General features: G+C 38.8%; 1 protein-coding gene and 1 pseudogene across 18 annotated transcripts in view; both read left to right on the forward strand.

Annotated features, from left to right (window-relative positions):
- BCAS3 (BCAS3 microtubule associated cell migration factor) overlaps positions 1–26615 on the forward strand; it is a 703320-nt gene that overhangs the window by 119690 nt on the left and 557015 nt on the right. For all 18 annotated transcript variants that reach the window (XM_054457118.2, XM_063655621.1, XM_054457116.2 and 15 more), the window contains exon 7: positions 9752–9824. In XM_054457118.2, the coding sequence (XP_054313093.1) occupies positions 9752–9824 (73 nt within the window). The remainder of the gene's footprint in view (positions 1–9751; positions 9825–26615) is intronic.
- On the forward strand, positions 10379–14835 carry LOC129017067 (keratin, type I cytoskeletal 18-like; annotated as a pseudogene).

Raw genomic sequence — 26615 nt, forward strand, 5'->3', positions numbered from 1 at the left:
GGTCTGTAATTTACTTGTTTGGTTTTATCCTTTCCTGGTTTTGGTATTAGGGTAATGCTGCCTTCATAGAATGAATTAGGGAGGGTTCCTCCTTTCTCTATCTTGTGGAATAGTGTCAGAATGATTGGTACCAATTCTTCTTTGAATATCTACTGGAATTCTGCTGTGAATCTGTCTGGTCCTGGACTTTTTTTTGTTGGTAATTTATAAAATTACCATTTCAATCTCGCTGCTTGTTATTGGCCTGTTGAGGGTGTCTAATTCTTCTTGGTTTAAGCTAGGTTGTATTTTTCCAGGAATTTATCCATCTCTAGGTTTTCTAGTTTATGTGCATAAAGGTGTTCATAGTAGTCTTGGATAATCATTTGTATTTCATGTCAGTTGTAATACCTCCTGTTTCGTTTCTTAGTGAGGTTATTTGGATTTTCTCTCTTCTTTTCTTGGTTAATCTTGCTAATGATCTATCAATTTTATTTATCTTTTCTAAGAACCAGCTTTTTGTCTGTCTTTTGTATTTTTTTTTCCAATTTCATTTATTTCTGCTCTGATCTTGGTTATTTCCTTTCTTCTGCTGGGTTTGGGTTTGGTTTGTTCTTGTTTCTCTAGTTCCTTGAGGTGTGACCTTAGAATGTCAGTTTGTGCTCTTTCAGGCTTTTTGATTTAGGCATTTAGGGCTGTGAACTTTCCTCTTAGCACCACCTTTGCTATATCCCAGAGGTTTTGTTTTTGTTTTTATTTTACTTTTTTGAGACAGAGTCGCCCTCTGTTTCTCAGGCTGGAGTGCTGTGGCGTGATCTCGGCTCACTGCAACTTCCACATCCCAGGTTCAAGCGATTCTCCTGCTTCAGCCTCCTGAATAGCTGGGATTACAGGTGTGTGCCACCACGCCCAGCTAATTTTTTGTATTTTTAGTAGAGATGGGTTTTCACCACCTTGGCCAGGCTGGTCTTGAACTTCTGGCCTCAAGTGATCCACCCACCTTGACCTCCCAAAGTGCTGGGATTACAAGCGTAAGCCACCGTGCCCGGCCGTTTTCCTTCTTTTTTAAGGCTGCATAATCCATTTCAATATACCACATTTTCTTTATCCATTCATCTATCAGTAGACTTTTGGGTTGTTTCCATCTGTTGGCTATTTGGAATAATGCTGCAGTGAACATAGTTGTGCAAGAGTTTGCTACATTTATTTTTACTTTTAATTTTTTTTTTTTTGGTGGGGCGGGAAACAAGATCTTGCCATGTTGTCCAGGCTGGCCTTGAGCTCCTGGGCCCAAGCAATTCTCCTGTCCGGCCTCCTGAGTAGCTGGGACTACAGGTGTGTAGCACCACACCTGACTACATTTATTTATTTATTTATTTATTTACTTTTAATTTATTATACTTTAAGTTCTGGGATACATGTACAGAATGTGCACGTTTGTTACATAGGTATACACATGCCATGGTGGTTTGCTGCGCCTGTCAACCTGTCATCTACATTAGGTATTTCTCCTAATGCTATCCCTCTCCTAGCCCCCCACCTCCCGACAGGTCCTGGTATATGATGTTCTTCTCTCTGTGTCCCTGTGTTCTCATTGTTCAACTCACACTTATGAGTGAGAACACGTGGTGTTTTAATTAATAAGCTTTATTTCTTATTCACAGAAAAATTAAGCAGAAAATAGAGTTTCCCAGCCTGGGCAACATGGCGAAACCCCGTTTCTGCAAAAAATACAAAAATTAGCCAGGCATGGTGTTGTGTGCCTGTAGTCCCAGCTACTCAGGAGGCTAAGGTGAGAGAATCACTTGAGCCGGGAGGTAGAAGTTTCAGTGAGTTGAGATTGTGCCACTGCACTCCAGCTTGGGCGATAGTGTGAGACCTTGTCTCAAACAAACAAAAACACATAGGGTTTCTGTATACACTTGACCCTACCCAGGCACTACATCTTTCCACTTCCCACTTTTTGTATCATAGTGGTACATTTGTTACAAGTGATGATCCTACACTGACACATTATTATTCCCCAAAGTCCCTAATTGACATTAGGATTCTCTTGGTCTACATTCTAGAAATTTTCATAAATGTATAATGATGCATTTCACAAATGTATAGTGAAATAATAATCCACCATTTTAGCATCATACAGAAAAGTTTCAGTTAAAACTTAAAACTTAGAAGTCCTTAAATTCCTCTGTGCTCTGCCTATTCATGTCTTCCTCCCAATTCCTGCAACCGTTGATCTTTTTGCTGTCCCCATAGTTTTATCTTTCCCAAAATGTCATGTAGTTGGTAACATACGATATATAGCCTTTTTATATTGGCTTCTTTCAATGAGCAGTATGCATTTAACATTCCTTCATTTTGTTTTATGGCTTGATAGCTCATTTCTTTTTAGTCTGTTGTTTGGATATATTACAGTTTATTTATCCATTCATCTGCTGAAGAACATGTTGGTCGCATCCAAGTTTTGGCATTTATAAATAAAGCTGTCATAAACATCGTGTGCAGGTTTTTGTGTGGACAAACGTCTTCAGTTCATTTTGGTAATTACCAAGGAGTGTAATTTCAGCATTGTATGGTAAGAGTATGTTTAGTTTTGTAAGAAACTGCAAACTCCTGCAATGTGGCTGTGCTATTTGGCATTCCCATTAGCAGTATGTGAAAGGTGTCACTTGCGTCCTCTTCAGCATTTGGTGTTGTCAGTGTTCTGGAATTTGGTCGTTCTATTAGCTGTGCAATGGTATCTCATTGTTTTAGTCTATAATTCCATAGTAACATATAACTTAGAGCATATTTTCATATGCTTGTTTTTATGTGTGTCTTCTTGGGTGAGGGTGACTGCTCAGGTCTTTTGCCCATTGTGTTTTCTTATTGTTGAATTTTAAGATTCCTTTGTATTGGCTAACAATCCTTTTATCAGATGTGTTTTTTGCAAATGTTTTCTAGTCTATAGCTTGTCTTCTCATTCTTTTTACTTTTACTTTTTACATGTACTTTTAAAAATAGCAAACCAAAATTATTTAATATTAAAGAAAACCATTTTTAAAGCAATTCTAGCAAGAAGTTTTCTCTTTATTCTGTCTTCCATTAAAAAAATCTTATTTTGAAACAATTACAGACTTACAGGAAGTTGCAAAAATACTACAGAGCAGTCCAGTGTATCCTTGTGTGTACATAGTTCCATGCCATTTTATCACATTCACCACCAGCACAATCAAGATACAGCACTGTTCCGTCACCACAAAGATCTCCCTTATGCTACCTCCCTGCAACATCCCCAGCCCTTGAGAACAATTTTTCTCCATCCTTATAATAATTATTTTGTCATTCAAAACTGTTACATAGTAGAATTATACAATATGTAAGTTTTTTGAGATTAGTGGTTTTTTTTGTTTGTTTTTGTTTTTTTTTGAGACAGAGTCTTGCTCTGTCGCCTAGGCTAGAGTGCAGTGGCCTGATCTTGGCTCACTGCAACCTCTGCCTCCTGGAGTCAAGCAATTCTTGTGCCTCAGCCTCCTGAGTAGCTGGAATTACAGGTGCGCGCCACCACACCTGGTTAATTTTTTTTTTTTTTTTTTAAGTAGAGATGGGGTTTCACCATGTTGGCCAGGCTGGTCTTGAATTCCTGACCTCAAATGATCTGCCTGCCTCGCCTCCCAAAGTGCTGGGATTACAGGCATGAGCCAATGAGACACCGTGCCTGGCTGAGATTAGCTTTTTTACTAGCACAGTGCTCTTGAGGTATATCCAAGTTGTTTAGTCTATCAGTAGTTAATTCCTTTTTAATTTCAATTAGTATTCCCTGGTATGGATGTACCACTCATCTGTTGAGGGACATCCAGGGGTGATTTTGACTCTTACATCTAAACCTGCTATTAACATTTGTGCACAAGTTTTTCTGTGAACACAAGTTTTTATTTTTCTGGGATAAATGCCAGGTACTGTGATTGCTGGGATGTTTTGTTTTTTTAACTTTTGTTTGGATAAAAGTCTTCAGTTCATTTTGGTAATTACCAAGGAGTGATAATTGCAGCATTTTATATTTCCGCTGTGGCATTTTATATTTCCGCTAGCAATGTATGAGACATCTAGTTTCTGCTCATCTTTGTCAGCATTTACTACTGTCATGATCCTTTGTTTGAGCTCCTCTAGTAGGTATGTAGTGATATCTCACTGTGCTCTTAATTTACATTTCCCTAATGGCTTTTCCTGTGCTGATTTGCCATCCATCTCTTCTTTCCAGTGAAATATCTCTTAATGTCTTTGCCCATTTTCTAATTGGATCGTTGTTTTACTGTTGAGTTGTGAGATTATATATTTGAGATTTGAGTCATTTGTCAGATATGTTTTTTGCAAGTATTTTTTCAAGTGTGGATGCAGCTTGTGCTTTCACTCTTCTATCATGGTCTTTGATAGAGCAAAATTTATAATTTTAATTAAATCCAATTAATTGATTTTAAAAATTATCTTATGGATCATACTTTTTGGTATCTTGTGTGAGACTTCATCAAACTCTGTATCCTGCAGATTTTCTTCCATATTTTCTTCTGAAAGTTGTGTAGCTTTACATTTAAACTGTGATCAATTTTGTGTTAATTTGGGGTAAATGTGAGATTTAATTTTTTTTTATGGACATCCAGTTGTTCCAGGGTCATTTGTTGACTGTTCTTCCTCCATTGAATTGCTTTTATACCTTTGTAAAGAAAATCATTTGGCCATATTTGTGTGGTCTATTTCTGTGTTTTCTTTTTTTCCTTTAATCTATGTGTCTATTCCTCTGCTAGTACCACTAACTCTTATTTACTATAGTTATATAACTCCTGAAATATGATAGAATGATTTCCTCCATTTTCTTCTTTTGTTAAATTTGTTTTAGCTATTCTAGCCCCCTTACCTTTCCATAAAATTTTAGAATACTCATGTTTATAATTGCAAAAAAATCTTGCTGGATTTTTGGTAGGAATTGCATTAAACTTTATATCAGTTATGTATCTCCATGTATTTAGGTTATCTTTTGTTTGTTTTATCAGCATTTAGTAGTTTTCAGTACATAAGTCCTGTACATGTTTAATCGATTTATAGTTCAGTATTTAAATTTCTTTTGAACAAGTATAAGTGCTACCGTACTTTAAATCTCAATTTTCATGTGTTTCATGATAGTATATACTTTTGTATGCTGATCTTATAGCCTGTGACTTGCTAAACTAACTTACTCTAGTTTTCAAAAATTTTTTTTTGTTGATTCCTCTGTAATTTTTATGTAACCAATCATGTTATCTGTAAATAGGGAGTTTTATTTTTTCCTTTCTGATCTATGACTTTTACTTTGTTTGCTGCCTTATTGTACTAGATAGAACTTCCAGTACTCTATTGAAAAACAGTAGTGAGAGTGGACACTCTTGCTTTATATCTGACCTCAGAGGAAAAGCATTTAGTTTGTGTGATGTTCGCTGAAAGATTTTGTGTTAAGTTATATCATTTAATACCTGGAGCAACCACTTGAATTCCTGATCCTATAACAATCTGTTTCTTCTCTGGTAGCTTGTAGAAGCTTTTCTGTGTTATCACTGTCTTGAAACAATGTACTCTGATATTGGTCTGTTTCATGTACTGTGCTAGAACCTGAAGAAGCTGATAAAATCATAGTTTTTTGTTCTGGGGAAACTTTTTGAATTATTTCATGGGTGATTTTCTCCTGTTTTCTCTGTTCTCTCTTTTGGAACTCCTGTCATCTATATATTGACTGTTTGGACTGTTTGAGCCCATCCTTTTCAATTTCTTGTGTGTGTGTAAAAATGCTCTTTTCTTCTCTTGTGTTTTTGCTCTTCTCTCTGGGAAATTTTCTTAAATTTGCCTCTGATTCTTGTGTTGAGTTTAAAAACAATATATGCCTGCCTGTAATCCCAGCACTTTGGGAGGCCAAGGCAAACGGATCACCTGAGGTCAGTTTGAGACCAGCCTCTACTAAAAATACAAAAATTAGCCAGGCATGGTGGCACGTGCCTGTAGTCCCAGCTACTTGGGAGACTGAGGCAGGAGAATCGCTTGAATCTGGGAGGCAGAGGTTACAGTGAGCCAAAATCGCAGCACTGCACTCCAGCCTGTGCAACAGAGTGAGACTCCGTCTCAAAAAAAAAAAATATATATATATATATATATACACACACATATATATTTATATAAATACAAATACACACATACATACATATATATATATATATATATCTCCCCTTGTTTTTATCATTCTTCAAGAGCTTTTATTCTCCAAGTATCTATTTTTTTAACTCTTATTTTGTTCCATGTCTGCAGTATCTTCTCTTACGTCATGGAAATGACTGACAATTTTTAATTTTTATTGTGGTCTTCCTGTGTAGTATTAGATACTCTCCAGATGACTGTTAATCCTTGGCTGTTTGCACGTGATTGTCAGTGGCAAACTGAAAAGCTAATTGAAAACACTGCATATCTGCTTGTCGACTTTGTTTTTTTGAGATGGAGTTTCACTCTTGTTGCCCAGGCCGGAGTGCAGTGGTGCCATCTGGGCTCACTGCAAACTCTGCCTCCTGGGTTCAAGCGACTCTCCTGCCTCAGCCTCCCGAGTGGCTGGAATTATAGACATCCGGCTAATTTAGTATTTTTAGTAGAGATGGGGTTTCACCACATTGGCCAGGCTGGTCTTGAAGTCCTGACCTCTGCCTCGGCCTCCTAAAGTGCTGAGATTACAGGCGTGAGCCACTGTGCCTGGTCTATTTGTCGACTTTTAACTTTATTGTGAGTTGCTTTGGTTGTGTTGTTTGTTTGTTGGAACCCTCTGATGGATAGTATATTTTAGTCTTTCCTCTTGGACTTGTTAACATGTCCCAGAAAAGACTTACAGGTGCCCACCTAAAGGATAAGGTTCTGGTGCTAGTGTCCTGGAAGCCCCATGGGAAAGGCGACATGAAGGATGATGAAGGGATGTTTCAATATTAAGTATTAATGTTGTCATTTAATCTTCTTCACTTTTGTGTTTTGCATTCACCTTTACCCAGTGTCCTTCTGTCTGTCTCTAGAGAGTAACCTTTCAGCCTTGTGCTGGGAATGGGGAAGGTGAGTTGCCTAACAGGGTAAAGGTCTTAGCATCGATGTGTTTTTCAGATAGCTGATATCAAATCTAATCTTCTTTATTTTAGCTTCATCTCCCATCAAATCCAGTACCTGGTATTATCAGTTATTGTGCCTTTTAAAGATTCCGTGATATAAAGTAATTTGGGTGTCAGGTTTTTCCCCCATGCACAACCTTGAACTTTTAAGATTGCTAAGTCAGTCATCAGTCATCTATTTCCAAAATTTGTTGGGGTTATATATTTTTTAAGTACATTTAATTTAATATTTTTTTCCTAGAATTTTCTGAAGGTATAAAATGAAATTCATGTCTTCAGTCTACCATCTTAACTCAGAAGTTGAAACAACCGTTTACTTGTTTCTTCTGGCATTTGCCTTCTTATTTAAAAACAAAGGAAAAATTTTGGGGGAAATTTATATATTCACATGGTTTGAAAATGAAAAAGCATAAAGTATATAATGAAAAGTTTCTTCTATCTTTCATTTTTTTCATTTTCCCTCTCATAAGTAACTATTAAGTTTTTTTTTTTTTTTTTTTTTTTTTTGAGACGGAGTTTCACTCTTGTTGCCCAGGCTGGAGTGCAATGGCATGATCTCAGCCCACCGCAACCTCTGCCTCCCGGCTTTAAGCGATTCTCCTGCCTCAGCCTCCTGAGTAGCTGGGATTACAGGCATGCACCACCACGCCCGGCTAGTTTTTTGTATTTTTAGTAGAGACAGGGTTTCTCCATGTTGGTCAAGCTGGTCTTGAACTCCTGACCTCAGGTGATCCGCCCGCAACGGCCTCCCAAAGTGCTGGGATTACAGGCGTGAGTGACTGCGCCCGGCTTCGGCCTAAATTATTACATGCTAGGTTGAACAAAGAATGACATTTATGGAAAAGTATCTGGGAAGATAAGGGCTAGTTTAACAATGTTCATTTATACAGATTTCTTTCATCCTTGCCTTCACATCTCTGGTGATTAAAATGTTTCTTCCTGGTGTGTAGGAAGGTCATCTTTCACTTGGGGGCTTCCTTTCAGGAATCAAAGAGCCGGTCAGCGTGTCTTTCTTACATCTACTGTTTTTCAAATGCCTTTAGCTCAAAATAATCAATATGCCAAAGAGGCATATTTTGGAGTGGTTTGTCCTGAACTCCTTAATATCATTATCAATATAGTTTTAAGGAATTTCTGTCATGTGTGAGGTGGAGCATTTTTTCTTCTTTCTTTGTTTTTTATTTATTTATTTTTTTGAGACTGATTCTTGCTCTGTCATCCAGGCTGGAATGCAGTGGCACAATTATAGCTCACTGCAGCCCCCAACTCTGGGGGCTCAAAGGGTCCTCCTACTTCAGCCTCCTGAGTAGCTAGGTCTACAGGCATGTGCCACCATACCCAACTAATTTTTTGTTTTTATTTTTTGTAGATACAGAGTTTTGCCCTGTCTCAAGTGATCCTCCTGCCTCAGCCTCCCGAAGTGTTGGGAGTACAGGCGTGAGCAGACACAGAGCACCTTTTCATATGATTCAGAACCATTTATATTTCCTGACTTTACTTTTTTTGCTTCTTGTTCATATTATATTGGTTTTGTATCCTGTAATATTGTTGAGTTCACTTACTATTATTGTGTGGACTTAGGACTTGATGGGAGCAGCAACTCCGGATATTCTTGTGTATTACTGCTGTTAATAGGAATACTCTGAACCATTACCTGTGACATTTGCTGTAGATCTTTTGTAGATGATCATTATTAGGTTAAAAAAGATACTTTTGTTATTTTTTTTTGTTCTCATGATTAGGTATAAAGTAATTGAATGCTTTTTCTGCATCTGCTGAAATATTAATATCATTAATTACATTAATAGATTTTATACTGCTAAACTATTACTGTTGTTTAGGTAAATCTAATTCGGTTATGAGAGTTTATTTTTTTCATATATGTTGCTATTTAATTTGCTGATATTTTGTTTAGGATTTTTGCAACTATGTATATCAATGGGAGTGACCTGTAATTTTATAATTTTCTTGTCTTGAACTACCTTTATTTAGTTTTGGTATCAATATTATACTAGTTTTAGGTAATTAGTTCGTAGGGTATGGGATGCTTTTCTGATCTCATGGGGAAGGTGTATAAGATTGAAATTGGTGCCAATTAAAACTTAAAAAAAATGCCGGTTCAGGCTGGCCATCGTGGCTCTTGCCTGTAATCCTAGCACTTTGGGAGGTCAAGGCAGGTGGATCACTTGAGGTCAGGAGTGTGACACCAGGCTGGCCAACATGGCGAAACCCCGTCTCTACTAAAAATACAAAAGTTAGCCGGGCATGGTGGTACGTGCCTGTAGTCCCAGCTACTCAGAAGGCTGAGGCAGGAGAATCGTTTGAACCCGGGAGGCAGAGGTTGCAGTGAGCTGCGATCACACCACTGCACTCCAGCCTGGGTGACAGAGGGAGACTTTGTCTCAGAAAAAAAAAAACAAAAAAAGCTGGTTCAATTTTTAAAATGATTACATATATATAATATATGATGATTTTATATAGTAGCTTTTCTTCTTTTTATTCAATTGTATAAATTATATCAACTTATAATGGATACTTCTCCTTTTCAAGTATTTTGAAAGCATTAAAATAGTGGGAATTATACAATAATATTCTTCAAAGCTTACAATTTATTTTATCCTCCCTGTCAGGTGCTCAAAAATGTGATAACTTTGCTGAAAAAAGACCCCTCCTTGGTGTTTGTAAGAGCATTGGATCTTCTGGGTAAGGACATTTTAAAAATTCTTTGCATCACCTATTACAAATTTATATTATTCCAGAGGGAGAACTTTGATGTTATAAAATCTTTGTAAGCATGAGACTAAGCTCTCGTAAGAGAGAAGAAGAAGTAAAACATATTTAGGGTTTCTAACAGTAAATGACATTTATTGACGCTATAGCATGCGCCTGACACTATTCTAAAGGTGTTGTGTGAATTTTCTTTTTTATTTATTACTACAATACTGTGAACAAATACAAATATCTTTCCAGTTAGTGCATGCCCTCAAATTGAACTTCTGGCTGTAAGGAAAGCTAGGAATGATTATGGTTTTGTTAGTACGGAAAATGATCAAAATGGATATTAGGTTGGCTACTAGCAGTCTCGGCCCCATGCTTTCAGTAAATAATGTACACTTCAGATCATGTGGCGTTGGAGAAAGGAAGAATGTGTTAATAATATAACATGGTTAGGTCATGGAGTCTTGATTATTGTTTCCTAATGGTATTGTTTGACTTCATAGGCTACAAGACAAATTTCTTCAAGTGTAAATTTTTCGATTGAAGAAGACATAAAGCCTTTGAGAATTTACTGTATACTCAGCACTTTGCCAGGTATAGGATAAGGATACAAAATCATGAAAGCCTAATTTCTTTCCCCAGAGACTTATGAATGTGGCTGGAAAGAAAAAGTACAACACATGCAAAATAATGATGAAATAATGATGTGTGATAGGAATGCAGAGAAGGGAGAGATCAGTGTGCATGAATTAATGAGGAAAAGTCTCATAGAGAAGGAGCAGCATAGGTTAGATCTTAAGGAATGAGAAATATTGCAGCAGATGAGAAGGACTGCCAGAGTAGGTTATAATATAGTAGTGGAAGAGAAACGGAAATAAATACATTTAAGAATGGTAAGAGTTTGTGGGCCAGGCATGGTGACTCACGCCTGTAATCCCAGCACTTTGGGAGGCTGAGGCAGGCAGATCACTTGAGGTCAGGAGATTCAGACCAGCCTTGCCAACAAGGTGAAACCCTGTCTCTACTAAAAATACATAAATTAGCCCAGTGTGGTGGCATGTGCCTATAATCCTAACTACCCGGAAGGCTGAGGCACGAGAATTGCTTGAACCTGGGAGGCAGAGGTTGCAGCGCACCACTGTACTTCAGCCTGGGCAGCAGTGAGACTCTGTCTCAAAAAAAAAAAAAAAAAAAAAAAAAAAAGAGTTTGTGACTTAGATTTAATGCCATCTGCAAAACAGATGAAAGCAACTATTACAGTACTCTGAAACTCAACCAAAAGCATATAATAATCTGAAAAGTGTTTAAGCTTGAGAAACTGCTAATCTTTGCACAGCAACAGTGGGAATCTGTGGCATTCATGCCTGCAGTTGCTCCTGTCCCACTCCACACTTTCCCTCTTCCAGGGTTGGTTGGTTGGTTTGTTGGTTATAGAGGGTGTTCCAGGGTGAGAAAGATTTTGAGGACTAGTACCTTACCTGCTGTGCTTGGAAAATTTTCGCTCATCTCTGAGTGGCAGGTATTGCATATACCTGCCAGCATTGTCTGCAGAAATTACTGTCTTGATGGCCTGTGTGCTTTGAGAGCCATTGGCTCTTTCAGCCTAAGATAATGGTTAGCTGAGGCTTCATGCATGTGCAGAGGAGCCATGAAAAAGGGTCCAGGGGGAAGAAAAATCTGAATAGATGTGCAGATCCTTTGGCAAAGGAAAACAACTTTTGTTGACCTGGGGTATTTGAGTGAATCCTCTGTTGAGTGGTTGGCTGCCCACTAAGATACATAGATACATGGCCAGACCCTGAAAGTCAGGCTTTAAAGTAATGCAAGAATAAAAGAAATAATAAAACTGAACAGAGAAATCAGCAACTGCAAATTGTGGAAGAAGACAGATTTCATAGAATCCAGAATGTTATACTGTATTATATAAAATGTCTATTTTTAAATATAAAATTATGACACATGCCAAGAAACAGGAAATTGTGGCAGTAAGAAAAAGGCAGACAATAGAAATCATGCCTGATTGGTCTTCAGAAAAGCCTGAGTCCTGTCCTCTCGCTCTCCCCGCTGGACAGCATGAGCTTCACTACTTGCTCCACGTTCTCCACCAAGCTACCGGTCTCTGGGCTCTGTGCAGGCCCCCAGCTATGGCACCCAGCCAGTCAGCAGTGTGGCCAGTGTCTGTGCAGGCACCGGGGGCCTTGGTTCCCGGATCTCCGTGTCCTGCTCCACCAACTTTTGGGGTGGCATGGGGTCCAGGGGCCTGGTTGTGGGGATGACTGGGGGTCTGGCAGGACTGAGAGGCATCCAGAACGAGAAAGAGACCATGCAAAGCCTGGACGATTGCCTGGCCTCCTATCTGGACAGAGCAAGGAGTGTGGAGACCGGAAACCAGAAGCTGGAGAGCAAAATCCAGGAGCACCTGGAGAAGAAGGGACCCCAGGTCAGAGACTGGAGCCATTACTTCAAGACCATCGAGGACCTGAGGGCTCAGATCTTCCCAAATACTGTGGACAATGCCTGCATCGTTCTGCAGATCAACAATGCCTGTGTTGCTGCTGATGACTTTAGACATCAAGTATGAGACAGAGCTGGCCATGCCCTAGTCTGTGGAGAGGGACATCCATGGGCTCTGCAAGGTTACTGATGACACCAGTGTCACTCAGCTGCAGCTGTAGACAGAGATCAAGGCTCTGAAGGAGGAGCTGCTCTTCCTGAAGAAAAACCTCGAAGAGGAAGTAAAAGGCCTACAAGCCCAGATTGCCAGCTCTGGGTTGACCGTGGAGGTAGATGCCCCCAAATCTCAGGATCTCACCAAGATCATGGCAGACATCTGGGCCCAATATGACGATCTGGCTCAGAAGAACCAAGAGGAGCTGGACAAGTACTAGTCTCAGCAGATTGAGGAGAGCACCACAGTGGTCACCATGCAGTCTGCCGAGGTTGGAGCTGCTGAGTTGATGCTCATGGAGCTGAGACGTATAGTCCAGTCCTTGGATATTGACCTGGACTGCATGAGAAATCTGAAGGCCAGCTTGGAGAACAGCCTGAGGGAGGTGGAGGCCCACTACACCCTGCAGATGGAGCAGATCCTGCAGACTGGATCCTGCTGCACCTAGAGTCAGAGCTGGCACAGACCCTGCAGAGGGACAGCGCCAGGCCCAGGAGTAGGAGGCCCTGCTGAACATCAAGGTCAAGCTGGAGGCTGAGATCACCACCTACTGTCACCCGCTGGAAGATGGCGAGGACTTCAGTCTTGGTGATACCCTGGACAGCAGCAACTCCAGGCAAACCATCCAGAAGACCACCTCCCGCAGGATAGTGGATGGCAAAGTGGTGTCTGAGACCAGCAACATCAAAGTTCTGAGACATTAAGCCAGCAGAAGCAGCGTACCCTTTGGGGAGCTAGGAGGCCAATAAAAAGTTCAGAGGTCAAAAAAAAAAAAAAAAAAAGATAAAAGAAATCTTACGTGATTGTCTCCAGATGTTAAATTTTACAGACAAAGATTTTAAAGCAGCTATTATAAATAGGTTCTAAGAACTAAATGAACTATGTATAAAGAATTAAAGGAAAGGGTTATAGCAATAACTCAACAAATAGATAATCTCAACAAGGAGTTAGAATTTATATAAAACTCAAATGGAACTTCTGCTGTTGAAAGGATATAAAAGATACAGAAAGTGAAATAGGCCTGGATGCAGTGGCTCACGCCTATAATCCCAGCACTTTGGGAGGCCAAGGCTGGCGGATCGCTTGAGCTCAGAAGTTCAAGAACAGCCTGGGTAACATGGTGAAACCCTGTCTCTACCAAAAAAAAAAAAAAAAAACAAAAAAATTAGCTGGGCATGGTGGCACACGCCTGTGGTCCCAGCTACTTGTGAGGCTGAGGTGGGAGGATTGCTTGAGCCTGGGAGGCAGAGGTTGCAGTGAGCCCAGATCTCACCACTGCAGTCCAGCCTGGGTGACAGAGTGAGACCCAGTCTCAAAAAAAAAAAAAAAAGTTCATAAGTTGTTTTCATAAGTTGTTTTATGGATGTAGACCTAATATGTCTTGTTGTTAAGTTTTTGTCTAAATGTTTGTAGTAGGTGAGCATATGGTGGTGTTGAATAGAGTAGACTCTTTAGTAACTGCTGTTGGGGAGGAATAATTTTCTCTCCTCTCTTAAATTCTTTGGGGAGAGGGCTGCAGTTTAAACTGACGAAAGGCGGATTAGCAAGAGGACAAAAAATCAGATTTAATTACATATGTACATATAGGAGTTTGCAAAAAAATGTGACTTAAGGTGGCTTATATATCATCTCAGTAGGAGATGGGGATGGAGAGGGACACAATTTGTAGAAGGGCACATTTTGTAGAACAAATGACTTCTTAGAATGGGAGCGGAAGAAAGGGCACTTGTGACTTTTTGGAAAATTAAGGTGGTCCTTAGTAGAAAAGACAGGAGATGTGATAGTTTTGTAACAATATCTGTTTGGGAGTGGTCCTAGAAGAGATTAAGTCGCTCCAGGGGAGGAGATTTATGACAAATGAGGTTTTTTTGGAGGGCTCTGCTCTGCTTTTAGGTAGATAAAGTATACTAGGAACTTGAGTGCTATCAACAATCCATGAGTCGATACATAGATACATACATAAATACATACACACAGTTGAGTTTATGACAATTAAGTTTGTGTGTTCATTTATTTATTTTAGAGACAGAGTCTCCCTCTGTCACCCAGGCCCAGGTGCAGTGGTCCAATCATAGCTCACTATAATCTTGAACTCCTGGGATCAAGAGATCCTCTCATCTCAGCCTCCTGAGTAGCTGGGACTATAAGTCATGCTACTGTTTGGCTAATTAAAAAAAATTTTTTTTTTTTGAAGAGATAAGGTCCCACGATGTTACCCAGGCTGGTCTTGAACTCCTGGCTTCAAGCAATCCTCCCATTCCAGCCTCCCAAAATGTTGGAATTACAAGTATGAGCCACCACATCTGGCCCAATCGTATTATTCTTATTTTATGCATGAAGAAGCTAATAGAGGTTCAGTCACACAGTTAGTCATGGACCCAGGCTTTTGCTTGACCCTCAAGCTATGTTCTTTTCAGTAACCATACTGTTTGTCATTATGGAGGGCATTCCTCCATACATACACAGGTATATTCCGTCTATAGACTGTATTAAGAGTGCCCTAACCTCAGATTTATATATTTACACTTTTCTGACCAGTATTTTCAGAGGTAACAAAGATTTCTTAAAAAAAAAAAAAAAAAAGTAGGAGATTATGTTAGGAGCAGTTAAGCAATTTGTTTATCCCTGCCAGAGTACCTAGGACTACAGGTGTGTGCCACCTTGCCTGGCTAATCTTTGTATGTCTTCTTTTGAGAAGTGTCTGTTAATGTCTTTTGCCCACTTTTTAATGGCGTTGTTTTTTGCTTGTTGAATTGTTTAAATTCCTTATAGATTCTGGATATTAGATATTTGTTGGATGCATAGTTTGTGAATATTTGTGAATCTATAAATATTCACAAAAAATATTCACTACAGATATTCACAAACTGTGCATCCAACAAAGGTCTGTAGATTGTTTGCTCTGTTGATAGTCTCTTTTGCTGTGCAGGAGCTCTTTAATTAGTTCCCAGTTGTCGATTTTGTTTTTGTTGCAGTTGCTTTTGAGGACTTTGCCAAGGCCAGTGTCCAGAATGGTATTTCCTAGGTTTTCTTCTAGGATTTTTATAGTTTAGGGAGTCCTTTCCCCATTGCTTGTCATTGTCAACTTTGTTGAAGATTAGGTGGTTGTAGATATATGCAGCTTTATTTCTGGGTTCTCTTTTCTGTTCCATTGGTCTCTGTGTCTGTTTTTGTGCTGGCACCATGCTGTTTTGGTTACTGTAGCCTTGTAGTATAGTTTGAAGTCAGGTAATATTATGCCTCAGCTTTGTTCTTTTTGCCCGGGATTGCTTTGGTTATTCAGGCTCTTTTTTGTTCTATATGAGTTTTAGAGTAGTTGTTTTTCTAATTTTGTGAAAAGTGACATTGGTAGTTTGATAGAAATAGTATTAAATCTATAGATTGCTTTGGGTAGTTTGACCATTTTAACAATATTTATTCTTCCAATCCATGAGCATAGAATGTTTTTCCATTTGTATCATCTCTGCTTTCTTCCAGCATTGTCTTGTAGTTCTACTTATATCTTTAACCTCATTGGTTAGATGTATTTCTAGGTATTGTGTGTGTGTGTGTGTGTGTGTGTGTGTGTGTATGTGTGCCCATTGCAAATGGGATTGCATTCTTGATTTAGCTCTCAGTTTGGATGTTATTTGTATATAGAAATGTTACTGATTTTTCTACCTTGATTTTTTTTATCCTGAAACTTACTGAAATTGTTTATTAGTTCTAGAAGCCTTTTGGTGGAGTCTTTTGGGTCTTCTGGGTATATAATCATATTGCCAGTGAAGAGAGATAATTTGGCTTTTTTCTTTTTTCCTATTTGAATGCCTTTTATTTCTTTCTCTTGCCTGATTGCTCTGGCAAACAGTAGCTTCTTAAGAGTCTTTGTGTTAGGCGTATATTTTGATGCAGTGTTTCTGCATAAGCAAAAGATACTTTTGTTATTTTAGTACATTTGACGGATACCATTTAGTTACTTAGAATTTTTCAGTGTGGAAAAGGACTTCTCCAATTTTATTTTATTTTTTTTCTTCATTTAAACACATTGTTTAATGAATTCAAAGGAAGTCTCCTTTACATGATAGCAATAATATGAGAAGGACATGGGTATTAGAAAATTGTGGTCGCTAATTTCAGGAACACTGTTATTTAAAAGTCCAGTGCCTTCTAGATTCCTCAAGGATCTAGAACTAGAAATACCATTTGACCCAGCCATCCCATTACTGGATATATACTGAAAGGATTATAAATCATGCTGCTATAAAGACACATGCACACGTATGTTTATTGCAGCACTATTTACAATAGCAAATACTTGGAACCAACCCAAATGTTCATCAATGATAGACTGGATTAAGAAAATGTGGCACATATACACCATGGAATACTATGCAGCCATAAAAAAGGATGAGTTCATGTCCTTTGTAGGGACATGGATGAGGCTGGAAACCATCATTCTCAGCAAACTGTTGCAAGGACAAAAAACCAAACACTGCATGTTCTCACTCATAGGTGGGAATTGAACAGTGAGAACACTTAGACACAGGAAGGGGAACATCACACACCAAGGCCTGTCATGGGGTTGGGGGAGGGGGGAGGAATAGCATTAGGAGATATACCTAATATAAATGACGAGTTAATGGGTGCAGCACACCAACATGGCGTGTGTATACGTATGTAACAAACCTGCACGTTGTGCACATGTACCCTAGAACTTAAAGTATAATAATAAAAAAAAAGAAAAAAAAAGTACAGTGTCAACTTATGTCCAATACAAAGTAATTTCAAGAATGGGCAGATTCCTTCACCTGCTTCCAGTTTTTAAAATCAAGTAACAAAAAACAGCAGGCAACTGATGATGTAGAACAGAAGATGTAAGTGCTTCCAAAATAATTTAAGTTAATGAGACTCAGTTTATAGGCATAAATATAGGTGATACGAGGAACCATTCAGGGAACCAGTGAAGTCTGAAATAATGGAAAGAGTAGGAGAATACATAGTTACAAGACAGCAAATAGAATAGTGACTGCATCAAATGGAGATGGAGAAAACCACACGTAATCATGAAGTGTCTGCTTAGAGACATTCTTCAATTTCACATGTACCTTGAGAATGTTTTCTTTATCTTGCCCATCTTTCTTTCTTGGTATTAAGCACAGTGCCCTATATCTAAGAGACCCTCAAATATATATATATTTTGCCTAAGTGAATTTTAGGAAGCTTGCTATACAAGTAGTTACACTTGTCCTTTATTTTTTAGTATCACTTTTTTATGATTGAGAATATCTCTTAATCTAAGGAATCATATGTACTGTACCTGGGTATTTACATTTTCATAGCCAGTTGGGTACAAAATCTTAGGACATCCCTCCATTTGGAGAGGAATGGGATGTGCAGGTTGCTCTCCATCTCCCTGGCACATGCTTTATTGAGCACTCATGTAGTTTAGACTTTGTCAAGTTGCTTATATTCACAACTAATACTGCCTATTAAATTATTCTTGGGAAAATTCACTAAGATTTTCTTTTGATGTATAACTTTTCTTTTTTTCTTTTTTTTTTTTTTTTGAGACGGAGTCTTGCTCTGTCGCCAGACTGGAGTGCAGTGGTGTGATCTCAGCTCATTGCAACCTCCATCTCCCAGGTTCAAGCGATTCTCCTGCCTCAGCCTCCCTAGTAGCTGGGACTACAGGTGCGCACCACCACACCCAGCTAATTTTTGTATTTTTAGTAGAGATGGGGGTTTCACCATTTTGGCCAGGATGGTCCCGATCTCCTGACCTCGTGAGCCGCCCGCCTCGGCCCCCCAAGGTGCTGGGATTACAGGCGTGCACCACCGCAGCCGGCCAGCTTTTCATTTTTATAAATTCATAGTGCCTTTTCTAAGAAGAGGGGAATTGCTATGGAGAGTGTCAATCAAAGTCAAAATAAAAATACAGAGATGAATCTCTATGCAAAACGTTTTATTTGAGAATGTACATAAAACAGAATTGCAATTTGGGGCCACATACACAGTTTGGGGTGGTTTTGTTATGTCTGAAGAACAAAGAAAAGCTTGGGAAATTAGAGAAATGCAACGTATTGTTTTAGAAGAAAGCTCATTGGCGCTAGAGTGACAATGGTGGAGTCATGCCAGTTCGTTTCAGCAGTTACTAGTTATAACTGATCTTAGGGTTCTAGCAGGCAGTTTCAGCAGCTGGGCTTTACGGCTAATTTTTGGAGCAGGTGCTATGTGCCCCAAGTGCTTTCCCCCACTGGCCCCTCAACTCTGATTTAGTTGGGTAAGACAAAAATGACCCAATTTGTATAATTAGCTCTCACCAAATAATCCCAGTTGTTCATATTTTATCCTTTAGTAATAAATACATTGCCCCAGCCCAAAATTTAACATACTCCCTCTTACTGCATTGATGACAGTCATTAAAATGCCATTTATTTAGGTATTCTAGTGTTTTGTTTTGTTGTGTTTTGAGCGATCATACCATAATAATTCCAGATAGGTCATTTAAGCTCTTGGAAATAGATAATGTTTATTGTGCCACTGATCCAGAAACTAAGGCAGTGTCTTGTGTAAGAATGTGAGAGAGGGAGGAAACTAAAGTTTATTGTGTGTTATATGCTAAACAGTTCCCAGAATGTAGCTATTTATGGTTAGGATCTTGTTGGCTACTATGAGTAATAGCAAATGAGTAACATTGAGCTGACTGCAGATCTTGAAGAATGTTTAATCCAATATATTATGATCACATTACACACATTATGTGAAAATATGACCTTTATGTAGAGAGAATCATAGGCTATTGGAAGTGGAAAGAACCTTGTAGATCATGTCATTTAACCGCCTTGTGTTGTAGATGAAGAAAAGAGGTTAAGTGTTTGTCCAGAGGCTCCCATCACGCATCAGTGTGGTGGGAAAAAATTCTTGTAAGAGTGAGCGAAAATTTCTTCATCTCTATTGGTTAGGAATCCCTTATCTCTTGTTATATAGGCTTTCTATGGCCATTGTTTCCAAGACTGGATTTTAAGAATCAGAAAAATTAGTCTTTTGTCAAGCAAGGACATACGAAAAAATTGTAATTGACTATCAGTTACTACTTTGAATTTACTTTGAGAAAAGCAAAATATATATATTTTTTTGAGACAGAGTCTCACTCTGTCACCCAGGCTGGAGTGCAGCGGTGTGATCTTGGCTCAGTGCAACCTCCATGTCCTGGGTTCAAGAAATTCTTCTGCCACAGCCTCCCGAGTAGCTAGGACTACAGACATGCGCCACTATGCCCTGCTAATTTTTGTAATTTTAGTAGAGATAGGCTTTCCCCATGTTGGCCAGGCTGGTCTTGAACTCCTGGGCTCAAGTGATCCACCCGCCTTGGCCTCCCAAAATGCTGGGATTACAGACGTGAGCCGTTGCGCCCAGCTGAGAAAAGCAAAGTAATCTTAATAGCTAAATAGGAGGAATGACTTAATTTCAAAATTGACTGTTTATTAAATAGAATACAGTTAATTCACAATATTAATATTTTCCTCTCATTATTACAAACTGGCAAAAGCGTCATCTTGGATTGGCAGAAGTCCATGGAGTGGTATGTGGAAACCAGTTGCCTAAAGCTGCAGTTATTAGGTGGAGGTGAAGCGCAGTGTCACCATCCTGAAGTGGTACTGCAGTGACTTTATTTCAATGTTTGTCTAATGTAAATAAGGGCTATGTTATTAAATAATTAGAAGTAGAAGCATATTGCTTGGGATAATCGGTATGTGACTCTTCTTTTTGTCATGAAAAATCCCAGAGCCCTTCTATATGATACCTGATGTTTTCAATTTTGACTGATTTTTGTCAGTTGTGTTTGCGAGGTCTGACCGATATTATCTCCTCAGGCAGCAAAGTAGATTTATGCCGTTTTCCCAGTCTTTGCTGCTTGTAGACATGGGCTCTTCCAGCAGTTCCTTGGCACCAAATCCAGACACCAAGTCTTTCATTTGCCCATCTCTCTGGCATTTTTCAGGCTTTCTGTGGGTACCTGGGTTTTCTTCTAGCTCTCTGCCATGGCTCTGTGGCTGTCTTTACTGCTCAAAGAAAGAGCTTTACATCTTTGCTATACCATTTATGTTGACAGCTGCCGCACTGGCATAGAGACCTTTTTAATGGGGTGGGTTAGCATACTAGGTGATCCAATAACATAGATGATCTGTGGGGCTCTGGACTTTAGTATTAACTTAGAACCACGAAGACCTCAGTGCATGCTAGATGTGATGTCTGTTTATCTGATTATGGATGTAGGAAATCTTAGGGAAATAAGATGACTTTACTGTTACTTCTATTTAATTACTCTTTCTCATGTGGCTTAGGGATGTTTTTTATAATATGTCTTAAAATGTTAACATTGTCTTTGATAAACAGGAGTCACTAGTATAAATGCTAATTGTGTACATTTTTCGTGGACCCAGTTCACTTAATTACTTAAAGCAAATTTTCAGTTTTTGTGTGGTGGTAAGGCAAAGGGCCCAGAATATTTCACACCTGACTGACACTTAATACAATTTTAAAACACATGCTGAACAAATCTCAGTGGGAGGTTAAGAGTAGTCTGTCAGTGTCAAGGAATATACATATTATATTGTAAAATTGTAACCGTGGGCTAGTTGTTTATATATTTATTTTAAACTATAATATTTAAACTATGGACACATCTAAAGACTGTGTGAGATTATATTTCAGACTTTGTGTATTTTTTTGTGATATTGAAATTGGTACAGATCTCAAATGGCTTACCAAAATGGTTATTTGCAGGTGACCAAACCAAAGGAATGCTGGTTTAATTTCTTACAGAATTGCCTTACTTGCTGTTTGATATATGTATTCCTGAAAATCTGTGCTGTTAGGGCCCTTGCTGGAAACAGATAGCATACTCAAATTGGGTGATTCAAAGAGAGTTTAAATAAAATAACACATGTGGGAGCTGAGACTCATTATCCTTCCTCCCTTCCCCTCCCCTTCTCTTCCCTCCTATTCTCCCCCTCCCCTTCCTTTCTTCCTCCCTCTCTTTCTGAGACAGGGTCTCACTCTGTAACCCAGACTGAAGGCAATGGCTTGATCCTAGCTCACTATAGCCTCAAACTCATGGAATCAAACAGTCCTCACACCTCAACCTCCTTTAATAGCTAGGACTACAGGCGTGAGCCACCGTGCCTGGTTTATTATCATTTCTAAGCAAGAGGAGATAACCCTTAGTAAAGCCTGCAGAGAAAGCGACATGAAGAGGGTTAGCAACAGGAACTGTAGCCTCTGGTGGATGGATTTAGCCTATCTTCAGTAACCTGAAAGTGGGACATCTTTTTTTCTTTTCTTTTTTTTTTTCTGAGGCAGAGTCTCGCTCTGTTGCCCAGGCTGGAGTGCAGTGGCACGATCTCGGCTCACTGCAAGCTCTGCCTCCCGGGTTCATGCCATTCTTCTGCCTCAGCCTCCCGAGTAGCTGGGACTACAGGCACCCGCCACCACACCCGGCTAATTTTTTGTATTTTTAGTAGCCAGGATGGTCTTGATCTCCTGACCTTGTGATCTGCCCGCCTTGGCCTCCCGAAGTTCTGTGATTACAGGCGTGAGCCACCGTGCCTGGCCGACGGTGGGGCATCTTATTTCTCCAGAGGCTTCCTATGGGGTCAACCCAGTCAGAAACTAGGGGCTGGATTCTGAAGGTCCAGCGAGCCCACTGATGCAATTCATAGGATATGGGTCAGTCTCCCAAGGCAAGGAACAAGATATAGAGAATGCAGTGTGTATTTGGAGGGGCAGTACACTTCATTCTACAAAATTTCACACTAAAATGGATAGAAATAGGCTTGGTGGAAATGTATGCAACATTGTTTTCAGAACAATAATTTGAATACAAAATTAAAACGTTTAAAAGTTGTTTTAATGCTAATTAAAAAAATTTAAAAAGTAAAAGATTTTACCTAAAAAAGACAAAGATGCCCTGATGGAATCGGGGTATAAGAAAGAGTTGAGACTGTTAAGTTATGGAGAAAAGAACAAAATGGACAAAGACCAGGGAGTAACACTCTTTAAGCACTTTCAAACCAGAGGACATGGTTAAACTGAGCCATGAAAAACATGATTTCTCCTGGTTTTCTACATTCAGTTGGTCTAATGTACTTTGTATTCAGTTGCTGTTAAATTATAGTACAAAAAAGTAAAATGGTATGAATTTTATTTATTAATAAAACTTCCTTTTTTTTTGAGACGGAGTTTTGCTCTTGTCGCCCAGGCTGGAGGGCAGTGGCACGAACTCGGCTCACTGCAACCTCCGCCTCCCGGGTTCAAGTGATTCTCCTGCCTCAGCCTCTCAAGTAGCTGGAATTACAGGTGCTTGCCACCATGCCTGGCTAATATTTGTATTTTTAGTAGAGATGGGGTTTCGCCATGTTGGCCAGGATGGTCTTGAACTCCTGACCTCAGATGATCCACCTGCCTCAGCCTTCCAAAGCGCTGGGATTACAGGCATGCGCCACCGCACCTGGCCATAATACAACCTCTTTGATGTACTGACATTATTTCTCATTGAGAATCATAATTGTAGCAGGAAAGACTTTAGTGTGTTGGGTCATACATACATACATACATTTAATTATTGTATAATTGAAATTCAATGAACTATAAAGTGTATAATTTTATGTGTTTGATGTGTATATACCTTTGAAACTCTTTCTACAAACAAGACAATGAACATCTTATTCCCCAAAGTTTCCTCATGTCTCTTTGTAATTCTTCCTTCGGCCCCTCCCAGCTCTTTTCTTCAAGATAACCAATGTTCTACTTTCTGTTACTATAGATTAGTTTGCGTTTTCTAAAGTTTTATATAAGTGGAATCATATAGTATGTATCTGTTTTTGTCTAGCTTTGGTTACTCAGTGTATTTATTTTGAGATTCAGCCATAATATTGCATGTATCAATAGTTTTTTTTTTTTTTTTTTTTTTTTTTGTGACAGAGTCTCCCTCTGTCACCCAGGCTGGAGTACTGTGGTGCAATCTCAGCTCACTGCACCCTCTGCCTCCTGGGCCCAAACAATCCTCCCACTGAGGAGCAGGGACTATAGGTGCGCCCCACTGTGCCTCGCTAATTTTTGTGTTTTTTGTAGAAACAGGGTTTCACTATGTTGCCCAGGCTGGTCTTGAACTCCTGAGCTCATGTGATCCACCTGCTTTGGCCTGCCAAAGTAGTACATTCATTTTTATTGTGAAATATTATATTGGATTAGTTTACTAGAGTATGATTATGCTGTCACCTGTTGATGGATATTTTGGTTGTTTGGTTTTGGCTTTTACAAATAATGCTGCTATGAACATTGTATTCAAGTCTGCATAGACATACATACTTCCTTTTCTCTTGAGCAGATACCTACAAGTAGAATGGTTAGATCACATGTTAGATGCATGTTTTTCAACCTGGTTGTACAATTTTACATCTACAAGTAGTGTATGAAATTTCCAGTTTTTCTGCCGCTTGAGAAACACTTGACATTGTCAGTCTATTTTATTAAGTCTTTTTTATTTTAGCTATTTTAATAAATATGCAGTGGTGTGTCATTTTGGCATTAATTTGGATTTTTACAAGTTGTTCTTCATTTTCAATCCTTAATTCAGTTACCTCTTCATTCATATCTCCCTGTTATTTGGCCATTTTGAGTGTGAATTTCTCATTTATAATATTGTTTACCTGCAATTGCTACAGACTTACCTCACGTAAGCTCTTGAAAAGCTATACCTATACTACTTTACATACACTTTTTTTTTGGCATAATGGTTTTTGAACAAAACACAGTTTTCAATAAATATAAGTTAAGAAGTAATATTTCTATGTATAATTTCAGGCAGAGACACTATTGCCAGTTTAGTCAAAACAACAGTCTCTAGTCAAAGAATATTGTATCAAACTACTTTGAAATGTACAGTTTCCAATTATTGCAGAAGTCCCTTTTAAGGAATTACACTTCCAGGTCAGACCTATCAATGTTCTTGCGGTGTCCCCTCTCACTTGAATCTGAGCTTCTTTGTGAGACTTGCTTTAACCAATAACATGTCAGTAGACACACCAGAAACGCAAGCTTGATAAATGTTTTTATATTGGGATTTGCTCTGTGAAACCGCCATAGTCATTACATATGAGGGTGAAATACCACATGGAGAAAGAGACCCAACCATCCTTACTCTCTCAACTTGCAGCCGACCCAGGAGTAGAAAATAGCTATATGAATGAGCCCAGGAGAGAACATCAGAAGAACAACCCATGTAATTCACAAAATCTGAGAAATAAAGTGATTATTCACTTGAGCCAGTATGGTTTCTAGTGGTTTGTCATACAGCAGTAGATACATGAACCATAGTAACCATATTTGTATTAAAACAAAAAGTTTTGCTTTGTTTATATATGCCTAGTTAGCGGGTAGATGTGGTAGTACTGTCACAACTCTTTAATCTGTAGTTTGCCACGTTTCCCTGTGTTTTGGAGCACCCTTGATTTTAGTTTTTATTTAGTCCTAAGTTGTTGTTTGATTTTACAGCAAGGGAATCATGAGTCCCAGAAACGTTGAAAAAAGGGTGAGGGGAATGGTGCAGATACAAGGGAAGCAAAGGGGAAAAAACTTTAACATTTTTCAAAAGATGACTTTATAGAGAGGATTGAGGCCCCGCAAAGTGGCTCATGCCTGTAATCCCAAGATTTTGGGAGGCTGAGGTAGGAATATCACTTGAGCCCAGGAGTTCAAGGCTGCGGTGAGTTGTGATTGTACCACTGCGATCTAGCCTGGGTAACAGAGTGAGACTCTGTCTCTTACAAACAAAACAAAATGGAGAGAGAAAGGGAGAGAATTGAAAATGGATGTAGAATAAGAGAAGTTAATTCTCTTTAGAGTTAGGTCAGTCACTGAACTGGTTTTATGTTCTAGGAAGTTTCGTCATCTCCAAAAATAGTCATGGTGTTTGAGAAATGTGAATTGTATGTAATTCACTACATGGAGAATGAAAGCCAATGGTGCGTTAATATTGTCAAACTGTGAGAGAAGGCAATCTTCTATCTTGTGCTTTTTTTCACACAGAGATTCTTCTTTTATGACTATGCCAGGCTTTTGTTTGTTTTAATTTTAGTACCACAGTGTTGAGGAAAAGAAAATTCTCATTAAGCGTGTCTGATTCTGATACTGAATGTCCCCTGGGAGTGGATCACCTGACTACTACCTTCCAAAATATGACTTCCTGGCACTCTTTCTTATCAACAGCCCCTTACAATCAAGTCACTTCTCACTTTGACTAGTATAATAAACTTTCATATGTATACATGTGCCATGCTGGTGCGCTGCACCCACCAACTCGTCATCTAGCATTAGGTATATCTCCCAATGCTATCCCTCCCCCCTCCCCCCACCCCACAACAGTCCCCGAAGTGTGATGTTCCCCTTCCTGTGTCCATGTGTTCTCATTGTTCAATTCCCACCTATGAGTGAGCATATGTGGTGTTTGGTTTTTTGTTCTTGCGATAGTTTACTGAGAATGATGATTTCCAGTTTCATCCATGTCCCTACAAAGGACATGAACTCATCATTTTTTATGGCTGCATAGTATTCCATGGTGTATATGTGCCACATTTTCTTAATCCAGTCTATCATTGTTGGACATTTGGGTTGTGTACCATAGAGCCTAAAGTATAATAATAATAATAATAATAATAATAATAATAATAATAAAAAGAAAAAAAAACCATAAATAGTACACCAAAAACCTATTTAAACTAATAAATGCACTCAATGAATTTTCAGAATATTAAAAAAAATGAATAAACTTTCATTATGTGTTAGTATTCAATTCATTTTTCTTTCTCTTGAGTAAATATGAGTTTGTATATAATTAATTACAGTTTTTCCCGTTAAAAGTAATAGAAATGATTTTCCATTTAATGCCTTTTCTTTTAGTGGCAGAGTTTTCAGGAAGAAATTCCAGTCACTAAGTAGGCATACATGTATTTATAATTATGTTGCACTGTTGTGTTTTAGTTTTCTGTTTTGTGGGATTTGGGGAAGATAGTTTTATTATCTTTTATGATTATGATTTTCTGATGAGACCCTTACCTTCAGCTCCTTTC

This window comes from Pongo pygmaeus, chromosome 19 (genome assembly GCF_028885625.2).
Source record: "Pongo pygmaeus isolate AG05252 chromosome 19, NHGRI_mPonPyg2-v2.0_pri, whole genome shotgun sequence".
NCBI lineage: Eukaryota > Metazoa > Chordata > Mammalia > Primates > Hominidae > Pongo > Pongo pygmaeus.